General features: G+C 39.8%; 1 protein-coding gene across 1 annotated transcript; it reads left to right on the top strand.

The window, feature by feature from the left end:
- The first annotated feature begins 19 nt into the window (after positions 1–19).
- ogfod1 (2-oxoglutarate and iron-dependent oxygenase domain containing 1) lies at positions 20–18,688 on the top strand. Its single transcript, XM_084056954.1, has 13 exons — positions 20–300; positions 2,414–2,559; positions 3,312–3,358; positions 7,921–8,021; positions 9,740–9,856; positions 9,970–10,061; positions 11,806–11,934; positions 12,432–12,545; positions 15,008–15,087; positions 16,425–16,714; positions 17,425–17,553; positions 18,279–18,337; positions 18,510–18,688. The coding sequence occupies exons 1-13, from the start codon at positions 144–146 to the stop codon at positions 18,669–18,671; spliced, it is 1,623 nt and encodes a 540-aa protein (XP_083913080.1). The 5' UTR covers positions 20–143; the 3' UTR covers positions 18,672–18,688.
- Positions 18,689–20,711: the final 2,023 nt, after the last annotated feature.

The raw sequence follows: 20,711 nt of genomic DNA, 5'->3' as shown, positions 1-20,711 counted from the left end.
AGTTCATGTGCGACACGCACAGAGACAGACCTCACTCGCGTTATGTCCCATCTGGTGTTGTCATAATAACATGTAATAATAATAATAACATGTAAGGTGATCAACATCGCAGTGTTTTTTTCGTCAATATTCGCCTTTCCGCCATGAACTCTAAACGCCAGCCTGACGACATGGACCACACCAAGAGGAAGAGGAGGAAGAAGAGAGAGGACGTCGCCCAACTTTGTTCCATTCTGACCGACGACGACGTGAAGAGTGCCCTGAAGACAGCCTGGAGCCATGGACAGGCTTACTGTAGTGGTCTGTTATATCTATAATATACACTACTGTACTGTTATATATATATATATATATACTGTTTATTAATATTAGTGAAGGCTTACTGTAGTGGTACTGTACTGTTATTATAATATAATATACCATAATATATATACCCTACTGCCATGGTACTGTTACTGTATATACTGTATATTAATATTAATATTTATTACACTACTGCCATGGTACTGTATACTGCATATTAATATTTATAATAATTATTTATACACTACAGCCTGATGTTCTGAACGGGGATACCATGCCAGTCGTGTATATAAACATTATACTGTGTAGATATATATAAATGTCATCTATTTGTGTTAACATTTTTTAGTTAGATGATTACGAAAGGCTTGAATTAGGTTTTAGGAAAGGTATTACTATTTTCTTTTCAGAAGATTTTATATGTAAGGCAATGAGGGGAAATAGACAGACGGTTCTATATGTATGAAATAGAGTGTGAAAAACATTTTCTTCTATATTGCACACCTATGCAATGATTTATATGTTTTGTGTCTTAAGTCCTTGGAGACACAAAAATAAAGAAATCTATCTATATACCGTATATGAATATACATATACACTACTGTCATGGTTAGTAGTACGACATATGAATATATTACACTACTGTCATCATACTAGGCTACTACATGCAGTATACAAATACAATATATACTCTACTGTGAGTAGAGTATATGTTATTAATGCATAATTATACTGTATATGAATGGTTAGTATACAAATATATATCAATTTGGGGGTCCGTAGCACGAAAAAGATTGAGAACCACTGGTCTAGGAAGCTTCAGTAACATTGTAAACACCTATGCTTAGTGCTCTGATTATTCACTTAAATACAAGTAGCAATACCACAATGTAGAAACACTCTACAAGTAAAAGATTTAAAAAGAAAGAAAAAGAAAAAGAAATTGCTTGCTAAGCCCATTCAATCCGGGAACGCAGTGAATATAGCGTCACAACCATTTTGACCACTTTAACTATATTTTACACTTTGGGCTATTCAAAAATAGCAGATCTACAAGCTCATAGCGCGTCACTTCATGAGCTTGTAGATCTGCTATTTTTGAAAAATCATGAAAATGCGTGCAAATCTTTGAATATATATATTTTTAACCGAACATTTGTAACTCAAATCTTTGCTTCTGGGGGTCCCTGGAACAAAATATTTTGAGATGGGGGTCCGCGGCCAAATACATGTCATTTTGGGGGTCCTTGACATGAAAAAGTTTGAGCACCACTGGTCTACTCTATACGAACACAATTGGCCCATGTTCAGGGGAGGGAACCCGGGCGGGGAAGGTGATTCGTCACTGCACGTAATCCTACGGGCTGGGGGCGGGGCGGCACCTGTCAGCAGGGAGTGTTGGGCGGGAGGAGTAGGACGGAGGCTCTATGTCCTCCCGGGGGGGCTCCTCACTGGCAGTAGGATACAACTGCAGTGACACAGAAATGTGTGTGGGGAGGAATTAATTGACATAACTAAATTGTGGACAAAAAGGGGTAAAAAGCTAAAGAAATATATATATATATATATCATATTTTTTATTATTATTCAATGTTATTATTAACTCATTAAGACCTGAGGCCGATGAAAAAAATGTTTTCTAAATCCTAACGCTTTAAAAAATATATATATATTGAAAGATTTGCACAAATCTTCACGATTTTACAAAAATAGCAGATATACAAGTTCGTCGAGCTTGTATATCTGCTATTTTTGAATAGCCAAAGAAATCTAAAAATTACGTTGCAGGTCTAAATGGGTTAAGAGAGGGGGGGGGGGGGGGGTTGCTAGTGAAACTTACAGGAGCGCATATGGCGTGCAATATGAAATGTAAGCTAATCATAATGAGATAATCATTGTTTTATTTTATTTATAATCATTGACTCGTCTTTTATCCTGCGTTCAAGGTAAAAAAGGAACCTTATGTCACAGCACTTCATCTGTGCCTTAGGGGAGGGGAAGGAGGGGGAGGGCATGTCTGGGCATGTCGCAGAGTTGTTATGAAACATTTCACTCATCACATCCAATTTTAATTGATGTACAATGAACTTGATGTAACACTGTTTTGCAGGGAACCTGGAGTTGGATTGCCAGCCCTTCCCTCACTGCATCATCAAGAACTTCATCAGCAACGAGACCTTCGTTGAGAACCTGCAGAGAGAACTCCTAGACCTCAACTTTCATGAGAAGTCAAACGACTTGTACAAATTTAAACAGGTACAGGAGGACTTACTTAGGCTTCACTAGGATCATGACATCCTAGTTGATGATTAATTGTCATATTACAGATAATTTTGATTTATTATTTGATTGTGTTTTTGGCATTGAACATTGGAACATTGATGCAGGCCTTTTTAGGTGTTCATTATTTTTAATTTTTTTGCACAGGGCAGATATGACTAATAACTGAAATATATAGAGGTCAAAGGTCATTGTCACACACGGTACTAATAAAAAAAAAAATACCAAACCAGGCTATATCCTTAAAAAGTTACGGATGAGGCTTGTAGATCATCTATTCTCGCTATTTTTGAAGTATTTTGAAAATTAAAAGTTTTCAACAATTTTGGAATGTTTTGCACTAAATGCCCAAAATAGGTAGCCTGGGTAAACCCCTCCCTCCGGAAAACTCATTTTCATTTAACAAATGAAAATTAGTTTTCCGGAGGGAGGGGTTTACCCAGGCTACAAAATAGGGACACTAGCTAAACTGGTTTAAAAGAGCGTGGACAACAACATGGAAATAATAATGGAAATATCACACTTCTGTTCATTTTATCCAGCAGTTTTTATACAGATGAATAAATGATTCTAAAGATTATGCAAAGTAATTGCGGTTAGCGCAAATAATTGCCATCAGGGGATTATATAATAATTGTAACAAGGCTAGGCCAAAGACCATTATTTCACTGCCTTTGGACCAGTAATGACACTGCTGTGTGATTTCTTCTGTTTGTTTCCCTTAACAGTCAGATGATTTGAAGAAGAGAACAGAACCACACATCACAGGCTTGAGGTAGAATATCTTACTGTCTGATTGTTTGTGTCCTACTTTACCTACCATCTCCGAAGAAAACCATTCCAATTCAGTTTTATTTTATAAAGTACCAAATCACAACAACTTGTCTTAAGACACTTTACATTATAGAGCAGAGACCCGACATTGTCCCGCCCTGACCAAGCAATTTTGCGACAGTGGCAACGAAAAGCTCCCCTGGAAGAAACGTCAGACAGACCCAGGCTCTAGGGTGGGGGGGAGAGAGAAAGAATGAGAGAGGGAGATACAAGCATACACAAGTAATAGCAATGATAACAATAATGAATATAATAGTGTAATATAGTATATAATGATATAATACAATGCAGTATAGCAGTAATGTTAACACATTGACTGCCAGAGTTTATTCATAATTTACCGCATTGACTGCCAGCGATTTGCGTGTTTTTTTGTTTTGTTATTTTGTTATTTAAATGCATTTAAGTTTCTCAGGCCATGGTTTTAAACACCTACGAGAATCGACCACCAGAGAGCAGCAAAATGACACCCTCGATGACTCGCTGACCCCCCCCCCCCCCCCCCAGGCTCAAACAGTCAAAACAACATGAACCGGATGTGACGTCTTCGACAATCTCTGATCGGCCTAAAACGATGTGATACACGACGACGATGCCTGATCGTCCCCCGGACCAAAGAAAATAGAAGTGGAGCTATCCGTTTGTATTTTATACCGTGTGAAAAAAACGTATTTTAGCCGCATTAGCGCATTTTTCAAGCTGAAACCGGAAACGGAAATCGCTGAAATTGCTTCCGGGTGAAGCGGAAGTGACTCGTAAGCGAAAATGATCTCGGAATGTAAATAAGACAGCGTGATCGTCTATTAACTAAATTAAACATTAGGATGCAGATCTGCGTCCCTGGCAGCGGATGTGTTAAGATAATATATAATGGTATAATCTAATGTAGTAGCAATCCACAGTCATTCTCCATGGAGAGGCCTGCAGCTGGAGCAGCTATAGCAGAAAGAGCTTCACATTTAACTATAGCCCTACTCATTCAATTCTGAGCCGATTCTTAAAATAAAAAAAATCTCTATTAGCTGTGAAGGGTCTTCTTTCATGTGTATCAGTCATGATGATTGTTTCGCCATCAAACGATATCAAGCAAAAAGGAAACGATGGCGGATCCTTCTTCTCTCCAGTCCATCCTAGCCCTGAAACATGACTGTCATACCATGACAGTCATGGAACCGAAAGTTCCTGGTTTTAGATTTTTTGACATTTACAACTCTCCGTGTCCTGACTGCAGTAAATGTCACGTCGTTTGAAATGTCAGTGTCTGTGCCCTAAATTACCGGTAGATATATATATGAAACACTGTGTGTGACAGCTCTCTGAGGACACGTTATCACACCATTACACAAGAGCAACATGAAACATTCCCCCACCAACCATTTCTTGGGGGAAAGGACACTTTAGTCACAAAACGAATAAATTCTAGTCCAAGTGAAGGTCAAAGTTATTTAAATCAGTGTTTACCAACCTGGGGGCCTTTGGTAGTCCAACATTTTAACAGGGCTGCCAAGTTTCAGGAAAATCTAGGAGTGAGACTTTAGTGTCATCACATGCACACGCGCCACACTTTTTTTTTTCACTTAGGTTTTCATTTGATGATTGTTTCGCCATCAAACAATATCAAGCAAAAAGGAAACGATGGCGGATCCTTCTTCTCTCCAGTCCATCCTAGCCCTTAAACATCCAACCCGCGATAAGTACCCGTATTTCCCGTATTGTTCAATAAAAAGCATAATTTAATGCGATCGCCGGCCATTTTCTATAATTTCTTTTGTAATGTATCAGAGTGCAACTTAACCCATTAAGACCTGAAGCCGATTCTACATGTCTCCTGTTTCTATATCAGTGGTGCTCAATCTTTTTCATGTCAAGGACCCCCAAAATTATATGTATTTGGCCACGGTCCCCCATCAAAATATTTTGTTCCAGGGACCCCCAGAAGCAGAGATTTGAGTTAAAAATGTTTGCTTTAAATATATATATATATTCAAAGATTTGCACACATTTTCACGATTTTTCAAAAATAGGCCCAAAGTGTAAAATAAGGCTTTTTAGCTCACTTCTCCTAGCATGGAACCTGGCTGCTTCTTTCCTCTGATTGGGCTTGTTGTAATTTGAGTCATATCCCCTCTCTGCATACTCCGCGGATTGCTCCTCAGGCTGGTATTCCATCGGAGAAGATTTACGGCTCCGTGGATAAGATGACGGTTTTGGAGTGGGGGGCGAACGGGGATGTCTGGCCTGGTCAGGGGCGTTTACATCGGGGTGGTGAATGGGAAGGGTGTTATGTTTTGTGGGAGAAGGTTGTCTGAAGGGGGGAGGGGGGGGGACTGAGATTCCTCCCCGGTCATTAGAGGCCGAACACTCTCTTAACTAGAAAAAAATTAAGATCTGAAGCCGATTCTACAAATGTCTTCTAAATCCCAACAGTATTCTGAAAAAATGTGTGTTTCTATATCAGTGGTGCTCAAACTTTTCCATGTCAAGGACCCCCAAAATGATATGTATTTGGCCGCGGACCCTCATCTCAAAATATGTTGTTCCAGGGACCCCCAGATGCAAAGTCTTTTGTTAAAAATGTTCGCTTTAAAAAAATATATATATTCAAAGATTTGCACACATTTTCATAATTTTTCAAAAATAGCAGATCTACAAGCTCATTCGCACTCGGTGCCACGATATATACGATATATATAAGAATATATCCCAAACGAAAACCTGTATCATGAATTAAATAATAAATAGCCTAAGCGTTGTCTGTTGTTTCCTTGAGCAAGACTCTTCACCTCAAATTGCTCCCCGGGCGCCAATGGAGGGAGAAGGCTGCCCACTGCTCCTAGTTGTTATAGGATGGGTTAAAAGCAGAGGACGAATTTCACGCTATGTGCATATATACATATATACACATAATGTGACAAAATAATACCCCAAAGGAGTGGGGACTATTCTATTCTATTCTATATTTACCGTGCGTTGTTGAATGACACCAATCAGTCATGATTGGAATACGTTTGGGTTTTAATTTAACCCCCGAGTATAGCGGACGGTGCACACTCTGCTGTTTTGCAAAATAAAGAAGTCCTGCGTCCTCCCTTGGTCCGTGACTGACACCACGTTTATGAGAGATTGATAGCCTGGGGCTGTCATCATAAGAACATTTATGGAGTGACTGATTAATGCGTAAACAGGCTGGTGTGTGGTGGGCTGGTTTGGTTACCTATATCTCTGATCTCCTGCTGCCAATGAAGCTCACTTGTGCTGGCTGGGCACAGACGGCATTCGAGCGTCTGGTATATCCTTAAATGAGGTTACACATAACTCCCAAGTTGGGAGACTTCACTCTTATGTCATGAAAACATTCTAGCGCAGCAGTCCCCAAAATCCTCTCGCATGTATGCGCTCATCTGAACCCTTAGTCTGGGCCCCTGGGCTGTGGCACGCCCTCCTTGACAACCTGAGGCTAGCGCAATCGGTGCTTTCTTTTAAATCTCTCCTGAAAACACACTTGTATGCTAAATGTTTTTCTTAAGTCTATCTGCTTTTAACTGGCACTTTTATTTCTACTGCTGTATATTGTTGTTTTCATGTTGTTTTTATTGCTTAGTTGTTTTGATTACTTGTTTTTGACATGTCTGTAAAGCACTTTGTAACATGGTTTAGAAAAGCGCTATACAAATAAATTAATTATCATTATCATTATCATTAACATTAACACAGAGCCAGTAAAGCACTTGTTTAAATGGCTGAATGATTAAGCATCTAACTTGTAACTTTGTAAATATGTTATATTGTTTTTAATTGGTCTATTTTAATTGCTTTTACACTTGGAAATATCCTACCAATTTCATAAGACACATCGTCGATGTATGCCTTTACAAAATATATATTTTTCACTTGTATTATTTAGTAGTTTTATAGCTATACATTTTTGGAGTGAATACATATTTAGATGCCTGTCAGAATGGTCAGACAATGCTGCTCTGCATGTTTACGATGGAACAAACAAGTGTAGACAAATCCTACACGCCCTCAGATCTGAGCGGGCCGCACGCTCAAGTCTCTCTCTTCTTTCCCCCGACACGGTCGAGGCAGAAGGCCGCCACCCTAGAGCCTAGGGTCTGCCTGACGTTTCTTCCAGTTAAGAGGGAGTTTTTCGTTGCCACTGTCGCAAAATTGCTTGCTCAGGGTGGGATGTCGGGTCTCTTCTCTACATGTAAAGCGTCTTGAGACAACTTGTGATTTGACACTTTAATAAAATTGAATTGAATTGAATTGAAGTCAAAGTCACGATGGAATGATAAATGCCGGCAATTGCAGTGATCTCGCCGTACGCCCATTATTTGGTCTGCACCACTTAGATAAATGAGGGCCAGTGACTTTAGGGTTTAATTATGGCAATATAAAGCATGTCTGTCTGTCTGTCTGTCTGTCTGTCTGTCTGTCTATAATTCCATCTATCTATCCATCTTTCTATCTGTCTGCATACACATTTCTATCATATCACAGGTCAGCACTATTTGGGCAGTTCCGTTGCTGGCTAGGAGAAGTTCTGGGGGTTGATCTGGAGTCCACAGTGGATATTTCCTGTGCCAAATACCAATATACCGGTGAGCTTTGTCAACAGTTTGGCTGATAACCTCAGTAGAATTTTAACTTATTTAGTGTAACACTTCTTAGGGCTGAATGTGATATGAAACTAGATATTTTGTGGGATTTTTTAAATTATATTCATAATATGGTGAATGACAAGCATACTCCTGGTTGTTAAGGCTGCATTACAGTAAAGTGCCATCATTTTCTGAACTTACCCGAGTCGACTGTTATAGCTGTTCTATTATTTGTCTATACCCACTTAGTTATTATACAGGCATTCGTGATTATTATTTATAAAAATAAAAATAAAAACTCATTTTGTGAATATTTTTGTCCACACAATCCCCACAACCAAATCGATATTGTATTTGGTCCAAAAATATACAATATTTCAACTAGTGTTTCTTAAAGACCACTTTGGTAGAGGTTTGGGTTGTGTAGTTACCTTGCCATGATGTAACTCCAAAGGTGGGCAAGAAATCAAAAAGAATTGCTCCATTGATTAGAAATTGATCATTCAAAATATGCTCCTCATTGACTTACATTGTACAGTGAAACAGCTCTCAAAGTCACTCTTTTAGCACATAAATGAACCCAAACATAGCTGATTCAGACAATATAGAGCATCACCAAACAATTTGAAGATCTGGATCCGGATCCACGTATCCAGGTTTTCTACTTATTAAAAATGGCAAAATCAACAGGAAGTTGACATTTTTATAAAAAAAAAAAAAGAGTACTGGGTTTGATGATGCTCTATATTGTCTGAATCAACTTTGTTTGCGTTTGTTTATGTGCTAAAAGAGTGACTTTGAGATATGTTTCAGCGTACAATGTAAGTCAATGAGGAGCATATTTTGAATTGTCAATTTCTAATCAATGGAGCATTTATTTTTGATTTCTTGTCCACCTTTGGAGTTACATCATGGCAATGTAACTACACAACCCAAACCTCTACCAAAGTGGTCTTGCCCTTTAAGTTCATGTATTCATCTTAGTCATACTGTACATAATTTAGGTCCTAATAATGCTGAATTCATTGTTACATGCACATTTCCCAAGCTTGCGTGCAAAAAAGAAGCTAAAAAAGAGTTAAAACTAAAACCAGGAAGTAAAAAAATAAAAAAATAAAATGGATATTGTGTAACTTTTTCAAATTGTACAAAAGAGATGTTTGATATAGTCTTCCACTAGTATATTTATCACAATAACCATTCCACATAAATGTGTTTTCTGACAACTTCTCTAAAACACTTCCCCCAACACTATTTATGTATATACTTAAAAGTTAACACGAAATTAACATTTCTGAAAATGTTTCTTCCCAAAATATCTTTGGCGCTTGGATCCTTTCAGAATTTGTTTTTGTTTTTGAACTGAATTCTGGGAATCGCAGTCCCAACAGACAATGTTGCCAAAAAAGACTACTAAAACGGATGCTACGCAGTGGGACTGCATGACTATAGTTTTTAATGTCAGTTAATCATATCGTCTCTGTCGGGTGGAAAGTAAACCTCATAAGTCAAAAACTGTTACTTTTCAGGATTCAAATTCAAAAGCATCAAAAGTAGCAGATCTACAAGCTTGCGAAAAAAACACAAAAAGTAAAAATTTGGAGGTAAGAGGTTTCTGCAGCCCGACGGCGACGGCGTGAAATGCTCATCGTGCGATACAGTCAGAGGTGTGTAGCCATGTTATCTTCCACTGATTTGTGAACATAATCCTCCTTTAGATATTCTTCTATGTCACGACGATGAGCTGGAGGACAGGCGTATAGCATTCATCTTATACCTCGTCCCTCCATGGAAGATCAGCGACGGAGGAACCCTGGATCTTTACACCACCGACAGTGAGCGCCACTCTCTGTGTGTGTGTGTGTGTGTGCGTCCGTGTGTGCGTGCGTGTGTGTTGAAGAGAGCATTACACCAAGAGTCATTAGATTGTTTGTGTCTCTATTGGCAGGTCACTACCAGCCAGAGAGTGTAGCCAAGTCTCTCGTACCGTCCTGGAACACGTTGGTCCTCTTTGAGGTTTCGCCGGTATCTTTCCACCAGGTAACAGCCTTCCATTCAAAAAAATAATAATCACACCCTGTGTGAAGGAAGCGGTGCCTTTGGGGCGGGGCTTAACTCATTTCAGTTCGTCCCTATTGGTGGTCTGAGTCCACTTACCAAATTTGTACTTGGTAGCATGCTGCAAACTGGAATGATGGCTAAAAAACCTCAATTAACCCTTTAAGACCTGGAGCGCATCTGTGTCACTTTTTCATTTGAGCTAAAAAAGCATTATTTTACACTTTGGCGATTCCAAAATAGCAGATCTACAAGCTCGTAGCGCGGCACCGAGTGCCGCGCTACGAGCTTGTAGATCTGCTATTTATGAAAAATAGTGAAAATGTGTGCAAATGTTTGAATATATATTGTTTAAAGTGAACATTTTTAACTCTATTCTTTGCTTCTGGGGGGTCCCTGGAACAAAATATTTTGAGATGGGGGTCGGCGGGCCAAATACATATCATTTTGGGGGTCCTTGACATGGAAAGGTTGGAGAACCACTGATATAGAAACATACGTTTTTTCAGAATACTGTTGGGATTTAGAAGACATTTTGTAGTATCGGCTTCAGGTCAAGAGTCCCTTCAGGTATGAAGTGGAGTCAAAAGTACAATAGTACAACATTTCTATTTGAAAGATAGAAGCTGGCAAAAAAAGGAAAAACAAAGAAACACATACTCCAAAGTTGTACTTAGGTACAGTACGCAAGTAAATGTACTTAGTTTACTGTCCACCACTGTGTACATGTTAAGAGAAACGTGCCCAAATGCCCATGATCCCGTAGCCTGGTAAACCCTCCCTCCGGAAATCTCATTTCCATTTGATTTCAGGAGTGAGTCTGGCCTGAACCGCCTTTCTGCAATAATCGCTCTATACGCCGAACTGACGAGCCTATCAGCATCGTCGCACATCGTTCTGTGATTGACAGCGACAGTTGGCCAATCAGGTGGCGAGTTCGAGTGAGCCCGAATGAAGCCGAGTGCAGCCTGAGTGCCGCCGACAAAAGACGAACGGCAGCCATTGTTGTTGTCCGAGTGCCTCCACTTCTTAGTTTCCTTCTTAAAACGGTCTCAAACTTCTTTTTTGAGGCACGGAATTTACTATTAAGATATCGTTTGGATAGAATTTAGTTGTTTAACTTCATATATGTGGTCAATTAATCATGATGACAGAGCCTATTTAAAAATATACATTTAGAGAACCGGCAAGGGCGGGGAGTGACACGCATATATCCCAATAAGGCAACCTATTTTGGGCATGGCCGTCCCAAAAGTCCCGTTGCGTCACATAGTCTGGAGCTCGTCAAAATGAACTGCTGATTGGCTGAAGGGGAAAAACGATCATTGGTTGAAGGGGTTGTCAGTCAACGGTATTACTCCCGCCCAACTCCAGCCCACAGCGAATATTGCAGAAAGGCGGTTCAGGCCAGACTCACTCCTGAAATCAAATGGAAATGAGATTTCCGGAGGGAGGGTTTACCAGGCTAATGATCCCTAACTTTTTTTGGTACTTTTTTGATCATACTACACTGACGCTGTAGTAACTACAGCGTCACTCAAAAGCAGCAGCTCCGCAAGCTCTGCTACAAAAGTAGCAGATCTACAAGCTCGATTCGCGCCGCGTTTCGAGCTTGTGGATCTGCTGCTTTTGCTACTTTTGAATTTGAATCCTGAAAAGTAACAGTTTTTTTCCCATGTTCCTCTGCTCTCGCCCCTGTGGTTTTGTTTGTCCTAACGTCCTCCAGGTGGCAGAGGTTCTGTCGGAGGACAAGTGCCGCTTGTCTCTCAGCGGTTGGTTCCACGGGCCGTCTCTAGAGCGTCCCGCTAGCTACGTGGAGACGCCCGTCCTGAGGAGCCCTCACCTGCCGAGAGATGTAAGATTCATTCACACAGACAGCGGTGGAAAAAGTACTCACATTTTTTTTTTACTTAAGTAAAAGTATCAATACTGCAATATAGAAATAAAATGTAGTTGAGTAAAAGCACAAGGGTATTGACATCAAAATGTACCAAAAGTAGAAGTGCTCATTGTGCAGAATGTCCAATTTTAAGTTTTCAAATGTATAAAAAATCTTTTGAAAATAGCAGATCTACAAGTTCACAATGCGTCGCGACAGATGTATCTGTGTTGACGTGATTAATGTATGTTTTAATGTATGTGCAAATCTACAAAGTAGCCAGTAACTCAAGTTTTCAAAAAATGGTAGTGGAGTAAAAAGTACAATATTTTCCTCTGAGATGTAGTGGAGTTGAAGTAAAAGCGCTGCAAATTGGAAATGCTCCAGTAAAGTAAAAAAGACCTCAAAATTGTACCTAAGGACAGTACTTGGGTAAATGTACTTACTTTACACCACTGCTGTTTTGCACACAGGAGACGCTGCTACTGGAGTGGGTGAACCCCACGTACCTGGACGTGTGCTACCAGGAGCAGATCCAGGAGGAGTTTGAGGACAGTTCTGAGATCCAGCTCAAGAACTTCCTCGTGGTAAATTGCTCCCCACGTTTCTCTGTCTCTCCGTCTCTCTCATCTTTCCCCTGTCAAAGCTCTTAACCCATTAAGAGCGGGAACGCATCTGTGTGTCATTTTTAGATTTCTTTGGGCTATTCAAAAATAGCAGATACGGTGCCGCGCTATGAGCTTGTTGATCTGCTATTTTGAAAAATAGTGAAAATGTGTGCAAATCTTTGAATATATATTTTCTAAAGCGAACATTTTTAACTCTGTTACAACTTCTGGGGGTCCCTGGAACAAAATATGTTGAGATGGGGGTCCACGGCCAAATAGATTTAAAAAAAACCTTAGGATTTAGAAGACATTTGCAGAATCCCCCAGAACCAAAGATTTGAGTTACAAACGTTCTCTTTAAAAAATATATATTCAAAGATTTTGCACACATTTTCACGTTTTTATTTCCAAAAATAGCCAATGAAATCTAAAAATGACACAGATGCGTTCCAGGTCTTAATGGGTTAAGCCCGCCTGTCGCCAGGCTGTCCTGATGACACAGGCCACCACCACGCAGGATCATGTTTTATTGTGTATTAGGCCTGACCTCGATTATTCGAATAGTCGACTAATCAGTCGAGGGGAGTCGTTGAGTCGACTGCCAATCTCTTAGTCGAATTATGAAAAGAAAGAAAAACGTTTTTCAATTTCTTTTTTTTTTCATTATTCGACTGAGAGATTAGTCAAATGTGTTTTATTAATTAACTAATAGTTTGCCAAAAATAGGATATTATACATCATGATTTATTGGGAGAAACCAAGCAAAGTATATGTTAAATCAGACACTAGGCGCCACTACAGCCCAAATGGAATGTTCCTCTATTGTAGGGATGGCCAAATGGAGACATTTTATTAACCGGTTACCGTTAGGCCTTACCGATGAATTAATCGATAACCGTTCAGATTTTTTTAAATTTCGTCTCGCACGCACGCTTTGTTTACATGCACTTCCGCATCGGGGCTTCTACAGCACGAAACGTATCAACGTAAGTGGATGGAAGATATGCTGGCACTGGATGTACCCTATTTTAATAAACCTCTGGCACACAATGTGTTAAGTGAATAGTGAAAACATGAGCAAGAAGAATCTGAACCTTCCTCTTGCATACATTACACAATCAATGACCTCATACATGAATATGAATGTGATTACAGACACACTGTTTGGGAACTACTGCCTCAGCAACATTTGCTGAAAATAATAGATCTACAAGCTCACAATAAGTCGCAGCGTGACACACTGTGAGCTTGTAGCTGTGCTATTTTTGTCGAAGAGGTTTGGTTCTTCACCAAGCCTCTTCGACAAAAATAGAAAAAAGAGCAAACCAAGTACAGAGCCAAAGGTCAGGTTTACAAAGTATTGAGGGTTTAAAAGTAGGGTAAGAGATATACAGTAGTAATCTTTGCCAAATAGTGTTTGTTCAGTCACAGGGGTCTCCTCATCTCTCCAGCTCTTTAATAAACAGAAAATACATTTTCAGGTGGTTTGCAAAAGTTCAGCCAATCAGGAGAGAGTACCCATTTATCAGCTTGATTTTTATAGTGTTCCAGTTCCAAATTGTGTGTCTGCTCATTTCTTTGTGTCATCACTTCCTATTTCACTTGTTTAATATGTATCATCCTGTCTGAGTTCTCTATCCTGATTGGATAAAATTGGTCCTTAAACAGAAAATGTATTTTCTGTTTAATAAAGAGCTGGAGAGACATGGAGACTCCTGTTACTCTGTAGCAAGTCTTAATGGGTTGGTTAAGACTTGGTATGTTGGGTTGTAATGTAACAGTTAGTTAACCCATTAAGACAGGGAACGCATCTGTGTGTCATCTTTAGATTTATTTGGCTATTCAAAAATAGCAGATATACAACTTGTAGATCTGCTATTTATTTATTTTAATCGTGAAAATGTGTGCTAATCTTTGAATATTTATTTTTTAAAGCGAACATCTGTAACTCAAATCTTTGCTTCTGGGGGATTCTACAAATGTCTTCTAAAACATTTTCTTTTTTTTTAAACGTATGTCGCTATAATCAGTGGTTCCCAAACTTTTTCATGTCAAGGACCACCCAAAATAATATGTATTTGGCCGTGGACCCCCATCTCAAAATATTTTGTTCCAGGGACCCCCAGAAGTTGTAACCGAGTAAAAAAAAAAAAGACATATTCAAAGATTTGCACAGAATGTCCACGATTTTTTTCTCCAAAAATAGCAGAACTACAAGCTCATAGCGCGGCACTCGGTGCCGTGCTATGAGCTTGTAGATCTGCTATTTTTGAATGGCCAAAGAAATCCTAAAATGACACAGATGCGTTCCTTGCGTCTTAAAGGGTTAAAGTGTTACATTACAGACCCGTGAAGAGCTCCACTGTGACGTGACTGGATAAAAGTCGCGTTGTTGTTGACCTTGGGTGTTTGACCTTTGACCTGGGTTCTGTCATCATCAGGAGGAGAAGTTCATGGAGGTCAGTGAAGCGTTGAAGGCGGCTGACATCCAGTGGGCCAGGCGAGGACCCCCCAATAAGAGGTGAGACCCGTCTCTCATTTTAGCTTCCCGTCCTGTATTGGTTCGGTTGGGCCAACCTATGGGCCATTATTTGACTTTGTTGATGACATTGGTATCAGCAATTATGCGGCCAATGTGTTTTTTTTAACCTTTTAAAAATGATAACAAATCTAGAAGCTCATTGTGAGCTCATAGAGCAGCTATTTTTAAATGCTTTTTAGTAGGGTTTAAAGGGTTAGTTCAGATTTTTTGAGTATTTTCTGTAGGAAATACTTACCATTAATGTAGTGGTTGCAAAGGTATTAATCGATTGCCCGAGTCCCGTGGTCAGAGTTATGGTCCGTTTCTGATAAATATGAATGTAGTTCCGGTAGATTAGTAGATTTGGTGGGGGCCGCTCATTAAAAATAAATACATAAAAAAAACTAGCGTCATTTGTATTGTTGACCTATTTCTACCATATAGAGCAAGTTTCGTTCAATTTCGACCCCTCTGTCACATGGTACTATTTTTTGTGTCATATATTTTGTGCGTGAGTAGGCTGCCGCGGCGCAGTGATTCTGGACACAAACATTAGTACCATGTGACAGAGGGGTCGAAATTGAACGAAACCTGCTCTATATGGTAGAAATGGGTCAACAATACAAATGACGCTAGTTTTTTAAATTTAGTTATTTTTAATGAGCGGCCCCCACCAAATCTACTAATCTACCGGAACTACTTCATATTTATCAGAAACGGACCATAACTCTGACCACGGGACTCGGGCGATCAATTAATACCTTTGCAACCACTACATTAATGGTAAGTATTTCCTACATAAAATACTCAAAAAATCTGAACTAACCCTTTAAGTGGTTAAAATGAAATAAAGGTCAGTTTGTGTGTATTTTATATCTACGTCTTTGTTAACCCATTTAGACCTGAGGCCGATTCTAAAAAAAGGCCTTCTAAATCCTGACCAAAGTTTTCTGAAGAATATACATTCAAAAATGGCACCGAGAGTGCCGCGCTACGAGCTTGTAGATCTGCTAGTTTTGCAAAAATCTTGAACATTTGTGCAAATCTTTGAATATATATATATTTTTTAAATTGAACATTTGTAACTCAAATCTTTGCTTCTGGAGGTCCCTGGAACACAATATTTTACAAAAGTAAAAAAAAAAAAACAGCAGATCTACAAGCTCGTTAGCGCGGCACCGAGTGCCGCGCTAACGAGCTTGTAGATCTGCTGTTTTTGAATAGCCAAAGAAATCTAAAATGTGACACAGATGCTTTTCCCGGATTGAAAGTGTTAGCTAAACCGTTACATTACAGATTGGAACGACATGCTCGTACGTATGTGTGTGTGTATTCAGATGCTACGAGGCCGCGTCGGTGGACGCGCTGCCGCCGTGCGTGAGCACGTGTTGGGAGCTGCTGCGTTCGGAAGCCTTCTTCCTCCTCCTGTCCAACTTCACCGGCCTCAGCCTGCACTACCTCTGTCCTAACGGCGACGGCCACGACGGCGACGACGAAGGCGAGAGGGAAGAAGAGGAGGAGAGGGAACCGCAAGACGGCGACGACGACGACGACGACGACACGAGGGACGGAGAGGCCACGGGGTCTGTGACAGATCCACAATCATCAAGTAAAACCAAAGAGAAAGGTTTGTGTTTAAGCACTTAGACCCTATGGCCTATCTCCATGTAATAAGGTTTTTTTGTATTTTTTCAACAAGTATTTATCAACACGTTCTTGTAGATCTATTTTCGCTGAACATTAACCCCAGAATAGGGATTTTAGGGTTCAATTTAAGCCCTTAGTTGTAACGGAAATAGACGATCTATTAAGCCAGCAACGTGTCGCAATCTATTTCCGCAAGTTTTTAAAGGTTTTGAAAGTCTGTGAATTATTATGAATACAAATATTTAAATCTTCAAAGTAACTAGTAACTAAAGTTGTCCAATAATTGTAGTGGAGTAAAAGTATTACATTTGCCTCTGAGGATGTAATGGAGTAGAAATAAACGTACTAAAAATTGGAAATACTCCAGTAAAGTAAAAAAAAAAAAAAACCCTCAAAAGTACAGTACTCGAGTACATGCACTTAACCCATTGATACCTGGAACGCATCTGTGTCACTTTAGATTTCTTTGGCTATTCAAAAATAGCAGATCTACAAGCTCATAGCGCGGCACCGAGTGCCGCGCTACGAGCTTGTAGATCTGCTATTTTTGAAAAATCGTGAAAATTATTTTCTTAATATTTTTTTCCGATTTTTTTTTTTAGAATTTTGAAAATGTTTAGAAGCGGCCTCAGGTCTTAATGGGTTAAGTTACTTTACACCCCTGGTTTGTTGTTGGTTGTCCCTCCTCAGAGCCCAGTGTTCCAGAGTGTTCGGGGGAGCTGCGTCGGTGGTCCCACGGCGACTACACGTTGCTGCACGACGCAGAGGCAGCGAGAGCAGAGTACGCCCTGGACCTGATCCTGCCCTTCGGCTGTACGGGTGAGTTCAGTCACATGCCCATTAACTCTCTCACTGCCAAGAACGACTTATGACGAGACATCGTCATATCGCCCCCTGGCTGCCAAGAACGACTTATGACGACTTTTTGAAGAAAAAAAAGTTAACTCATTGTGTGTCATTCACGTGTTTCACGCGTTTTACCGCTATGTGCAACGTGCCATTCACGTGTTTCACGTGTTTTACCGCTATGTGCAACTTGCCAATCACGTGTTTCACGTGTTTTACCGCTATGTGCAACGTGCCATTCACGTGTTTCACGTGTTTTACCGCTATGTGCAACGTGCCAATCACGTGTTTCACGTGTTTAAAAAAACATGTAGTGGTTCAGAACCCAAGATTATCTGAAGATTTGCAGCTCCATCCACTCCTTGTTAACTTATAACTGAAAAAGGCTGTATCCCGCTTCCAAAGCACTTTTTTTTTTACTTTGAAAAAATAAAAAAATAAAAATCGCACTGGCCAGAAATAGCCGGAAATAATTTGGGCACTCAATGAGTTAATACAATCATATCACAATCATTTTAACCACTTTGACCATATTTTATACGTTGGCTTCTCAAAAATAAAACCTTTTCAGATGGGGGGGGGGGGGGGGGGGGGTCCGTGGCCAAACACATATCAATTTGGGGGTCCTTGGCACGAATGAGTTTGAGAACCACTGTATTATGATATGATATGATGTGTGAATATTGTTTCTCTCTTAGACGGGCAACCAGAGTTCGGAGGCTTCACGTCTTACGTTGCTAATGAAGAAGATGAGGAGGTGAGTGTTACCCACTTAGGCAGGATTTTATACTCAACATTTTCCCTATTTGTGAAGATATAAAAAAACAACACAAAAAGTCATTTCACTATGTCTTGTGAGCTTGTAGATCTATATATATAAGATCTGCGGTTGAACAGTGTTAATAACAGATGCTGCGCGTTCTTAACAGCTCCTGACGGTTCATCCTGAAGACAACTCACTGGCCCTCGTCTACCGAGACAAAGAGACGCTCAAGTTCGTCAAACACATCAACCACAGAGGCTCCGTTCAGCCGCCCGACAAGGGCTCCTGTAGAAGACATTATGACTTTTCTTTTGTCTATTATGAATAAAAAAAACTGTCTTAACACTTTGTTGACATCGTTGTTCCGTGAGATCTCCTCCACCGCACGATACGTTTGGAGGAAATATGAACGCGTTGAATGTTCTTGGACTCTGTGGAGCAGTGGTTCTCAAACGTTTTCATGTCAAGGACCCTCCCAAATGAATATGTACAGTATTTGGCCGGAGACCCCCATCTGAAAATATTCTGTAACCCAGGTACAAGATTGTGTTCAAAAACGTACTTACAAGGTTTGAAAAAAAAAAAGAAGCAGATCTACAAGCACGCTCACGATGCGTCGCGATGCAACGCGTTGTGAGCTTGTAGATCAGCTATTTTCAAATAGCCTACGTATATGTGGGTTAAAGTGGTTACTAAAACTGATTTTGAGGCTATGTTAACCCATTAAGACCTGGAACGCATCTGTGTCACTTTAGATTTCTTTGGCTATTCAAAAGCACCGAGTGCCGCGCTATGAGCATGTAGATCTGCTATTTTTTTTCTTTAAAAAAAAGTTTTTAGATTTTTTTCCAAAAACTGTCTTAATTTAACTAATTTTGCCGGGGACCCCCTGGAACCCCCTCAAGGACCCCTGTGGGTCTCCGGACCCCACTTTGAGAACCACTGCCCGTAGGAAAACCCCTCGGTAGCAAACCGACACCCACTTCATTCAAAACCAATCCTGATGCCGTCTATGATGAAGAAACGTCCTGGACTAAAGTCTTGTTTTGGAATGTAGATACCTTCTGGGGGTCCCTGGAACAACATATTTGAGATGGGGGGCCCACGGCCAAATGCATATAATTTTGGGTGGTCCTTGACATGAAAAAGTTTGGGAACCACTGATATTATATAGCGACATACGTTCAAAGATTTGCTTTAAAAAACATTCAAAGATTTGCAAAAAAAATCACGATAAAAAATGAATAAATAGCAGATCTACATTGCTATGAGCTTGTAGATCTGCTATTTTTGAATAGCCAAAGAAATCTAAAATGACACAGATGCGTTCCCGGTCTAAATACGTTAAGGATTGTAAGTGGTCATAACAAGTAACAATTAGTTGACAGCTATTAAGGCAGTAGTTCTCAAACTTTTTCACGCCAGGGACCCCCAAAATGATACGTACTTGGCTGCGGACCCCCCATCTCGAAAATATTTTGTGCCAGGGACCACCAGAAGCAAAGATTTGAGTTAAAAAAAAAGTTAAGTAGTTAAAATGATTGTGATGCCATATTAACTAATTTTGCTGGTACCTCACCAAGGACCCCCGGGGGTCCCCGGACCCTTGAGAACCAATGCATTAAGGGACAGTCAGTGGCCTCATATGGTAATTCATTATGAACACGTACGTACTACTTTACAATGCTGTACTTGAAGCCAAATTGTTCCTACCTTATATTTCATATAAACAACACTGTCTCTCATAGAATGGCATAAAGTCCCAATTTACAGTCATTTTGCACCTGGGAAATCGATTTACCCATTCAAACCGGGGAAGCATCCGTGTAACCACTTTATCCGGCTATTCAAAAATAGCAGATACTGTATATACAAGCTCATCGCACGGTAGATCTGCTATTTTAATTAATATATTAATATTAATTAACGTTAATATTGTGTAATATCAAATATTGTGCAAATATTTGAATATAATATATTCAAATATTTAAGATATATAAGATTTGGGTAAAAAAAAATCTTTAAAAAATATATATATTACATAACATTTTTTAGGATTTGTTTTTACCCAAATATTTGCTTCTGGGGGTCCCTATTACCAAAATATTTTGAGATGGGGGTCCACGGCCAAATACATGTAATATAGGGGGTCCTTGACATGAAAAAGTGTGAGCGCCACTGATATAGTTACATAACGTTTGCTTTCCATTTAGACCTGATGGTTAAATGTACACAGATTACTTGACTGTTGAGCCATCTTTGGCGCCACCTGGTGGACACAAAATAATGATTTGTGTCCCACTCCACTGCTGACACAGTGGATGCTCATTGACCATAGATCTATATATCTATGCATTAAACCATAGAT

This window comes from Gymnoscopelus microlampas, assembly GCF_963454915.1.
Source record: "Gymnoscopelus microlampas genome assembly, chromosome: 1".
NCBI classification, from domain to species: domain Eukaryota; kingdom Metazoa; phylum Chordata; class Actinopteri; order Myctophiformes; family Myctophidae; genus Gymnoscopelus; species Gymnoscopelus microlampas.
The sequence above is the reverse complement of the archived record's forward strand: the minus strand, read 5'-3'. Positions and strand labels throughout refer to the sequence as shown.

Excerpts from the sequence above, each read along its gene's own strand:
- ogfod1 (XM_084056954.1), top strand. The coding sequence starts at position 144 with ATGAACTCTAAACGCCAGCCTGACGACATGGACCACACCAAGAGGAAG. Across the intron at positions 3,359-7,920 it reads CCACACATCACAGGCTTGAG|GTCAGCACTATTTGGGCAGT; the intron begins GTAGAATATCTT and ends ATCATATCACAG. Across the intron at positions 10,062-11,805 it reads CGCCGGTATCTTTCCACCAG|GTGGCAGAGGTTCTGTCGGA; the intron begins GTAACAGCCTTC and ends AACGTCCTCCAG.